Source organism: Malus sylvestris, chromosome 17 (assembly GCF_916048215.2).
Source record: "Malus sylvestris chromosome 17, drMalSylv7.2, whole genome shotgun sequence".
Classification (NCBI taxonomy): Eukaryota; Viridiplantae; Streptophyta; class Magnoliopsida; order Rosales; family Rosaceae; genus Malus; species Malus sylvestris.
The window spans coordinates 12,771,375-12,781,466 of NC_062276.1; the positions used below are offsets into that span (position 1 = coordinate 12,771,375).

Here is a 10,092-nt window from a genome sequence, read left to right on the forward strand (position 1 = left end):
TCCAAGTTGTGGCACCACTAGAGTTTCTGCTTGCAGCTGAAGTGCTAACGCTCTTTTCCTTGATCGCGGGAGGAGCTTGACTCTTTTTCGAAACCATGGATTTCGACGGTGGGTGGATTTTGAACAGAGACATAGATGAAAGGGAGAGAAAGTACTATAGGACGTGCCAAATTTATAAACACAAAATTCCTACCACAAATGAAACAAGAAGGCGCATACAAAATAATAATTTGTATTAAATGAGAAATTAGGGTTACAATATCCGATACAAAAATATGATCCTTTGATTCGATCTCTGGGATGCAAAGTGTGTGTGGTGGGGTTGATCTGAGGGTTGTAGTGACTTGATCTCGAATCAATGAACGTCGCAAGAGTTTGGCTTGTTGCGATGGAGGAACCGGCACATATATAGTGGTGCTTGATGGTTCTTAACAAGTGTGGAGAAGAATGATGAGGGTTTTCTAAATCTTTTGAGTTTGTAGAGTGTTTGAGAGTTTGAGCGTCTGAGAGGTGTGGATGTTTTTGCGTGTGTAAGAAGACCCTTTCTTTGTCTTAGAACCTCGTATTTATAGGGCTCTACATGTCTTGATTGAGGTTTGATTTTGCCTTGATTTTGGACTTGTTTAATTGATGAAAGAACCAAAACTTGATTTGGACTTGGTTCGTAATTTGCTTCATCAAATAATCTCAAGGAATCAAATCGTCTTTGATTTAATCAAATAAATCAATTACCGTTCATCTTTATTTTGGCTATTCTTAATTTGGCCAATCTTTATGATTTGACATTCACTTCATTCGTTGATTATTTCCTTTAATCTAAATCAAACAAATTAAATCAATTAATTTGTTTGATTTAAGTCAAGGTTAATTAAAGATAATTCTTTAATAATTATGTTTTCGCCAAAGGTCAACGCGTGACACTTTTGATGAGTCACGAGATATCTGTGCAACTTGTGAGACTCACGGTCCGTGCCACATAACTCCTGACATGTTGAAATTTTAATTTGTTTGTGTGTATTTATTTCACCGAAATTTACATGTCTACAACCTGATTTTGACGTGGAAATATATCTCAAGTGCTTGCAATAAAGTTGTCATCCCACAGCCTGAAAAGGCAATAAAGTCATCCCGCCCGAGCAAATATACTTGCCTATCCCTGTTTCTCCATCTCTTTCGTCACATAACTTCCTCTATGAGATTTATATGCGAATGTGACGTGTATATACCAATAATTTCTTCTTCTTAACAAGACAGTGGTATAATTAACCAAAAATAGAAACTGGAATAATCGTTAATAAGATTAAGGGAAATTTTATTTGAACTTATATAGCCTCACTCTACACCCAACTTAAATTTTAAATGTTAATTGTCATTTTTATCCTATTGTATAATTATCATTAAGTACAAGATGAAATTAATAATAAAACTAAAAGTTATCAGTAAACCCATACTCAATAATCAAACTCTACCATCCCTCAATCTTTAATCCAACGTTCATTTTGACTAATGGATGATGATTTTGAAGTTATGAATCCTTCAGCTAAGATATAAATCAATTTATGCAAGTTTTTTTTCGTTTGATTTTTTTTTTAAGAGTTTAAAAGTATATTACTTGCAAAGAAGGTCTTTGTTAGCCCGTGAATAAATTTCTCTATAGGACTCATCATAACTCTTCCAAAAGGCATTGGGAATTCAATACTACCACCAACTGAAACATAAAAATAATGAAGCTAAAACACTAGTAAATAGCTTGGCATATACATAACAAAACAGACAAGGTAAAAACAACCGAGGTGAAGAAATGTACTTTTTGAAGTTCTTGAAAGCAGCTGTGTCATCCATCAACCAATGCGAATTCGAAAGGATTCATCTCCAAAAGTGAAGTCCAGATCCGGAACATAGTGATAATTAGCAAAATTGTTCTTACTTCTAACAATTTGAAATACATCAAATACGGCTTTGATAAAGTCCTTGAGTTTTGCTTTGATATATATTCAAGAATAATTTAAACCGATGAACATGAACTCAACAGATAGCATACGATTGATGCATTGAGCAAATATGGTTTTTGTGTGGCACTAAAACAGATGAAGATTGGGACATTGATGATAATGATTATCATCAGCCCTATACATATGAGAACAATGTATATCATTGTGACTATTTTCAACTCTAGCGAGAGAAGAGGATCACCATCTTGCATGGGCACTTTCTTCATGAGAAATATTGGAGTAGCAGGATCGTACATTTAAGAATCAGATATGAAAATAGTTTCAAAAACAGAATTGTCTTTGACTGATTTTGGGTTTATTTTCTAAATGGGTGTAAAGATAAATATATATATTGAATTGGGTTCGTGAGAGTAGTTTAGGTAGACATTTGGGTTTAAAGAGATATTGATAATTTAATTGAAATTAATATGGGTGTAGAGAGTAAGTTGGTGTAGAAAGAGGTTATAGGGGTTTAAATAAAATTTCCCTAAGATTAATTGGTACATCTTTGACATCCAATGATATTTCCAGTTATGTTGAAATTCACAAATAGTCCACGCAAAGAGAGAGAAAAGAGTTGAAACAAATTGTAGCAAGCATTTGCCCTTTGTTTTATTGCTACTTGGAGGTTGAAATAGCTACTAGACTATTGAAACAACATGAACTCAAAATGGATTGGCCCTCATTTAAGCAATTATGCAAGTATTGGGTGACGTAGGAGCCATGCAGCCGTTGAGCACATCACGTAGATAACTCATTTCCAATACTGAAATTGGTACTGGGTGGAATAACCTACAATTTAAAATCTATATGTGTGCTTGTCTGACTAGTCATCAACACTCAACAACTAAGCTCAGATATGTTAGTTTACTTATAGCAGAAGAAGTTAAATTAAAGTTCAATTTACTAAAAAGTTCATAGTTAACTAAGATTCAGTTTAGTGCACATTTTAACTTTGACAAGCTTAGTTGCAATGACTTATCTATTTGTGGATTATGATAAGCATATATCACAAGTAAAACAAAGATAAGTAAACTAATAAAGCAATAAATTGCATGGGATGTTTTTGGCCGGAAAAACCCACCTTTGGGTTTAAAAAAATCAAGGACTCTCCACTGAGTCCAATCCACTAGTGAAAAAAAAAAGGTTCTTACAAAGACCACACAAGCTCAATTCCTAGATCCCTATCTACGGAGCAAGTTTACCTTTGTGCAACCTTGCTTTACACAAAATGAACTCCTTCGGTCTTCATGAAGTAGCAGCTCCTCCTTAGTGATGAAGATGCAAATTTGGATTCGATTGTCTAGTCAATTTCACCAATCAAATACTTGAAAGATGAAATTGATGCAAATCCAAAAAGAGGTCAGCTCAAAGATTTGAAACTAGAGAAGCTTGACCTAAAACAAAGATCAAAATCACAAAAACAATGCAGCCCTAATATGCAATGATCTGGGTATTTAGTGCATGAATATGATTTTGTGGCTAGGGTTTTCAAGTAAGAACAAAGGAGCAGCTCATAGCTAAAAAACTATCCTTCTAAAAATAAATCCACTAGCCGAGTGAAAATAAAACCATATATGAAGCTTTTATAGTGGGCTTTGTTTCAGATAAAGAGATGGGATGGAAATGCCACATGTCATGTGCAAAAACTATCAGAAAAGATCTAAGGTTGAAAAACACTCTCAGGGAAAAAGTTGTCAGAAAGCTCATGTGTGCCCAGCTCGCGTGAAAACAACGAGAAGTTTTGGCTAGACAGAACCACTAGATATAATGAACTAAAAATAATAGCATGAAATGCATATGTATGAACAAACCTTTGATGAGAGAATTTAAGCTCTTAAAGTGATATTTCCAGCAATATGATCCTAGAGAAGCAATTAAATCCTAAAACTAACTAGAACATGTATGGTACAATTTACAACATTTGACAAAGGAAACCAAACAATAAAACTAAACTTCACAGATACCATGTTAGAATGTCAACATCAAACTCATAACCAATTGTCAACTAGTAGAGAGGTCAAAGACAATTGAAATTTTCAAGCTATTATGCGGAGTTTCATGTGGAGTGCATGCTCAACAAATTCTTTCTTAGCTTAGGACATCGTTTTGAGTGTTTAAACAAACCATTTTTATGACATTATAACTGGCTCATGTAGGTGTTTTTCTTAATTTTGGAAAAAATAATTGATGAGAGATGCGAATTGAAGATGTTAAGAAACGCGTTACATGCAAATTCTGATTAAATAAGGGTATCAAAGTCAAGTTTTTCTACTATGTATAAATGTTGGTATGCAATACCTCGCTCAAATGAACAGCTACATTTAACCGTTTTAGATGAAAATAATGTAATGTAGAATTTTCATCAAATCAAATTGCAATAGAACCATGCAATGTACTTGTAACTTGGTTAAAAACATTCGCCATGCAACTAAGGAAGCAATTTAAGTTCCTATCTCCAAATCTCGTTTGAAAAAGTTTTACGCAAAAACAATGTGACATTATTATACGGTGTGAATATTTTGAGGCCCAATAACAGGCCCAATCAAATTCACTTTTTTAAGTTGACCAATTTTAATATTGGGCCCGGGTTAGGGCAGTGAAACCCGCCCAAAATCAAGCCCTAGTAGGAAAAAGTAAATAGAAAAATCACTAGTTTGTGTTTTGCCTTAGCTTCATCGTCGTTTCGAGGTTCCAAATGCTTGCATTCGTCGACGCAGCTCTCCGGCGTCGTTTTGGCTTGATTTGCGTTTCAGGTTTGTTTATTTCCTCACCTTTTGTCCCCCCATAAAATCATTTCCCCTTTATCCCTCATACCTTTTTCTTCTCAGCTCCCTGTTTGGTTTCCGAGAAAATTTAATTTACAAACTTTCTCATGAAATTTTCTTTCTCAAATTACACCACCACCGTTCTCGGCACTTCAATTTCTCAGAAATTGAAAGTAAAACCAGCTTATAACATAACTGACACAGAATCTCCTCTTCTTTTCTTGTATTTTCTCGGAAGCCAAACAGGGGTTTTTTATTTTGGTTGTAATTATGATTATGATCATGATTGAGGATTAGCTCTGTGTTTAGATGAAATAGTAAGCTATGGTTTGCAGAGATTATAGCGTTGTGAATATGAACTTTTGAATGTATAATGGGTTTCTGTGGCGATTTAGCCCTGAATTGGATCAACTATCTTAATTGGGGTTTTAATTAGGGTTTTGGCCTTGGGTGCTGCTTCTTAGTTGCTGCAACTTTCAGGTAGTAATTGTGCTGTGAAGGTAAATGAAGATGATAAGTGGAGCTTTAAGTCTTAATGTTTGTGTATTAGCTGAGAGAAATGGAACTTGCTCCATTTGCTCGGTTCCTCGAAAAGTACAAGAGGAATTGAAATGCATTGTGATGCATGGTGATGTTCCTCTGGGACAATTTTCGGTGCATTGATGGTTTTCTGTTGAGTCTCGCAATTTGGTTTTTGGATAGCGAGAGATGCTCGAAAGTGTTTTTTCAACGAAAAGCTATATGTCGTTGTTCTTTCATATAACCTCTAGATGAATGCATTTTCTTGATTAGAGTCATTCATTTGTCATGAATTAAGAATGACAGTTCATCGGAAGATTTGTAATTTGAAACAGCGGACAAATTCCACAGATAGGGTCTTTCTTAGAATCTCTCGAGCGAAAACAAACTGCGGTGTGAGGCTCTTTCTGTAATGATCTCTAAATTCTAGTATTGGACGTATTGGAAAATGCTGGGATTAAGATCTTAATTACAGATCTCTTAATTTGATCTGAGTAGGTTAAGAGTGCATGAAAAGGTTTCAATTCTAATGTAAATGAAGTTTTTTTATTGCTGGTTCTTTCTTACTGCAACAGTTTCCAATTGACCTTATTCACATATGTATGTGATGCTTCCTGGAGCTGAAACTCAACGTTTATAGTATAGAAGTTAGAGGCAAAAATAGAGTGTAATCGATTCCTTGTGAAATTTTGTCGTTACCGAGTTTAACGGTTTTACTAAATATGTTTATAAACTAAGATGCTGCTCTCTAGTTATTTGATGGAGCTAATAAACTGGGGGATATTTTCTGTAGTTGGCAGTAATGGAAATGATACTGGCGGATCCTTATGGGACGAATCCTGGACCAATTGATGGCTCAGTGCTTTATGATCAGGACAAGCATGTGTCTTCAGCAGTTTGGGATGGACAGGTGCAGTGTACCATTTAATTACCCGTATAAGGCTTTTTTACCATTTCCTTCCGTCTTTTTGAATGAACTATTTTTTTTCTTTTCTGATCTGGATGATAAACATACATACTTTTGACTTACCTACAGGAGCGTGGTGCACTCAGATGCCACGAACACACTTCAAAGCTTGATCAATGGACACTCACGGAAAAACAGGTTGAGTTGGTAGAGAAGGCTGGATTTGGTTATTTAAGATGGATTCCGGCAATTAGTCTTGATAACCCACTCATTTCTGCACTAGTTGAAAGGTGGAGGAGAGAAACAAACACTTTTCACCTTAATGATGGAGAAATGACGGTAACTCTTCAGGATGTCGCACTATTGCTTGGACTAGCAATTGATGGAGAACCTGTAATTGGTACAACACATACCACCTGCAACTCAGTTTGTGACAGGTATCTCGGAAAAGTACCAGAGCCTAGTTATACTAGCGGTGGAATGGTGAAGCTAAGCTGGTTGAAAGAGTTCTTTTCCCATTGTCCCAAAGATGCACCACTTGAAGTGATTGAATGTCATACCCGTGCGTACCTCTTATACCTTGTTGGAAGTACAATATTTTCCACAACTACTGGGAATAAAGTCCCTGTCATGTACCTTCCACTGTTCGAGAATTTTGACGATTGTGGGAGATATGCCTGGGGGGCAGCAGCATTGGCATTCTTGTACAGGGCACTGGGCAATGCGTCCCTCAGATCTCAAAGTACAATTAGTGGCTGTTTAACGCTACTACAGGTTATCTACATGTCCCTTTACTTTTTTCCTTTTCTATTTTCTATTTTGTTCAGCAGTTCCTTTGGATCTTATTTGCAATTGCTTCTTGTCGATATCTCATATTTTATATCATATCATATTTTTGCAGTGCTGGAGTTACTTTCACATAAATATTGGACGACCAAAGCTCAATACTGATTCAATGCATGATCGTTTTCCTTTTGTGCTTAGCTGGAAGGGAAAGCAAAGTGGACCAACAACAAACCGTGATGTAGTGTTTTACCGTAAAGCTCTGGATTCCTTAAAACCATGTGATGTAAGGTTTCTCTTCCTCTTTCCATTGATAACTAATTCAGTTTATATTCTAATTTTAATGTGGATTCAGAAGACATTTGACATGGTGTTGGCTTATAGGCGGAGTGGCTTCCGTATAGAAATATGGACAGTACAGTGATTCCAGAAGATATCAAGAGCAATCTGATTATAGGGAGGTCCAAAACAATGCTAATATGCTTTGACAAGGCGGAAAGGCATCTCCCAAATCGTTGCTTAAGGCAATACGGCAAGTTTCAGTCAATCCCAGAGGATGTACAGCGATGGGAGAGAAAAAGTCGTGGAGTTGATGGTGGGGTTGACTTGTCAGGGAAAATGGAGTCAGAGCTTAATGAATGGCTGGAACGTCGATATCATATTGTGGATGGTGATGATGGTGCAGATGAAAGTGATTATATGCTGTGGTACATGAAAATTACACGCAAATTTATAGGGAGGCCTATATCTCTCTCGTCTGAGTTTCAAAGAACGGTAAGATTGTTAATTAAATAATTAATTATAAATTTATTGGTTATTGTCAAATGCAAGGATAAGAAAATGGTGTATTATTTTAAATGATAACTTTATTAACTTTTGCAGAATGCTGGGTTGAGGGATATTGCACGCATAGCAGATACATTCATAACAGATGGGTTGAACCAACAACAAGCTGATTCAATAGAAGAAATCAGGAATATCGCGCATCAATGTTTGAGGGACCAGGTAGGTGGTCCGGACATACCATCACCTACCCCACAAAGCGAATTTGGGAAAAGGATAAGAGGAAAGGAGAGGGTAAGAAGAAAAGGTATGGGAAAACGTTTGCGGAAGGATGATCCAGCACAATATATTACTGCTAGCGAGGATGATCAATCCCAGTTTTGTGGTGCCGCTGTCAGGGTTGAGCAGTTATGTTTTCAGGATGCACATAGTGCAGATCATTCGCAACTATATCCTGTTGACAGTGAGGTCACTGCTTTGCATATGATCAGCGGAGATGGTGAGCATGAGAATATGCAGCTATGCAGTGCCGACATGGGGTTTGATCATTCAGAGCTAAGCCATGCGGCTGCTGTGGAAGGTAATTCTGAGCTAATCCGTGCAGTTGTGAAGGTCGATGACACACAGCTTTTTGAAGCAACCGAAGAGATCGACTCACAGCTTTGTGATGCAATAAATGAAGTCAAGGACTCACAACGGTCTGATTCAACTAAGGTAGTCGATCCACAGATTTGCAGTGCAACTAAGGTCATTGACTCACAGCTCCATGGTGCACATAACGAGGTTGATGACTCAGAACTTCGTCATGTTTCAAGTGAGAGTGATCCACACCCATCTAAAGTTGAAGCAGAGGTTGTTCCAGAGCCTTCTCTTGAAACTCCTCAGGATATTGCGCAGCAGAGTAAATGCAGTGTTGTAGTATAAAGTAAAGGCGCTGTCATACAATTTTTCTGAGGTAATCCTTTCACACATGAGTAAAGACGTTCACTCTGATCCGATAATTATGTGTTCCGTCTTATTTCTACTATTTTCCGCTTGCATTTCCTCCTATACCAGATGAATCTATAATTCCATATTATTGTTTGACAGGCAGCGCGACCCCTAACTATACAGAATTACGAATATGCAGTCTTGGAAAAGTAACAGCTCCACATATATATGGCTAGTTGACTATGCTTGGATTCATGTTGATTGTTGTACTGTTTTGTGCTGTGCAACGATTTACTACGTCTTTAGTTTATCGATTACTCATTTTTGTTTCCAAATGTTAAAATTACCGGAACTTGTGTTTGTTTAGGTACAGGAAATAATGTTCCACGCACTAGTATAATTTCGTGTATAGTTTGATCCCTTTGAAAATTTTGATGTTTCATTTCTTGCCGTTATTTTTGTTACTTTGTGTACAAGTGGAACTGGGGAAGGGGGAAATTAAACTCGGGATCTGGGTGAAGGGTGAATGCTTTTAAGTAAATTGAGCTACAAGTCTTTTGCGTACCGTTGGATATTTATAATTCTGGAAGAAAATGCAAGGGACAAATGGGTCCATAAGTCTGAATCCTTCCTTGTATTTGTCTAGGTTAGGGTAAATCATGTTTTAACTTAGGGTAATAAATGATTTTTGAGGCACAACTATTCATTTCACTGGAATTTACATAAGATGAAGACAACAACTTTGCAACTCGCATTCAATTTTAGTTGTAGTAATAAGATGCATATTCATTCAAAACATAGAGAAACTGGTTGGTTGGATCAACCCTTTTGTATTTTTTGTTTTTTTGATCAACCATTTTGTAGTTGTACTAGCCAAACCCTTTTCCAAATTTGTGAGTTACTAATTACTTTTTTGAAAAAGCAGAAGTTGTCCCAAAAAGCAATCTCAAACGAGCACTTAATGTGTTGCAGCTCTAGACATCAAACGGAAGTTTAAAGTCAAGTCAAACTTTACCGTAAGGTGGTCTTGTACGAAACTCTTACTTCACCATTTTGATTTAGGTTTAGTTTCAGCAATTATTATTTGTTTTTTTTTATTTAAAAAAAAAACCAATTATTATTTGTTTAAGCAATTAACTTTTTTATCAACGGCATTTGTCATCATTGAGATTCGAACTCTAAACCTCTTCGAACAAAGTCAAAATATGCAAGCTGTGAGATAAAATGGTTATGTGCTTAGCTTTAGACGTTCAGTGGCACAAGTTTTATGTTTTGCGCTACTATGCAACATTGCCCTGGTTTGCACTTTCGTGTCATGATTTTTTGTGAAAACCATTGTTTGAATTGGAATAGGATCCTATCCGTCCAATAATCATTTTATCGTGTTCGTTCATGTATTATTCTGCGGTCA

The 10,092-nt window shown here is 36.4% G+C and overlaps 1 protein-coding gene across 4 annotated transcripts; it reads left to right on the forward strand.

Moving 5' to 3' along the window:
* The first annotated feature begins 4,643 nt into the window (after positions 1-4,643).
* On the forward strand, positions 4,644-9,110 carry LOC126612047 (protein MAIN-LIKE 2-like). 4 transcript variants are annotated; one of them, XM_050280345.1, is made up of 7 exons: positions 4,644-4,747; positions 6,072-6,188; positions 6,315-6,959; positions 7,087-7,254; positions 7,353-7,742; positions 7,851-8,706; positions 8,841-9,110. In XM_050280345.1, the coding sequence occupies exons 2-6, from the start codon at positions 6,081-6,083 to the stop codon at positions 8,673-8,675; spliced, it is 2,136 nt and encodes a 711-aa protein (XP_050136302.1). In that variant the 5' UTR covers positions 4,644-4,747; positions 6,072-6,080; the 3' UTR covers positions 8,676-8,706; positions 8,841-9,110. The 4 variants fall into 4 exon arrangements, with proteins under 4 accessions (XP_050136302.1, XP_050136303.1, XP_050136304.1 ...); XM_050280346.1 differs by lacking the exon at positions 4,644-4,747 and adding an exon at positions 4,782-5,259; XM_050280347.1 differs by lacking the exon at positions 4,644-4,747 and adding an exon at positions 4,782-5,239.
* Positions 9,111-10,092: the final 982 nt, after the last annotated feature.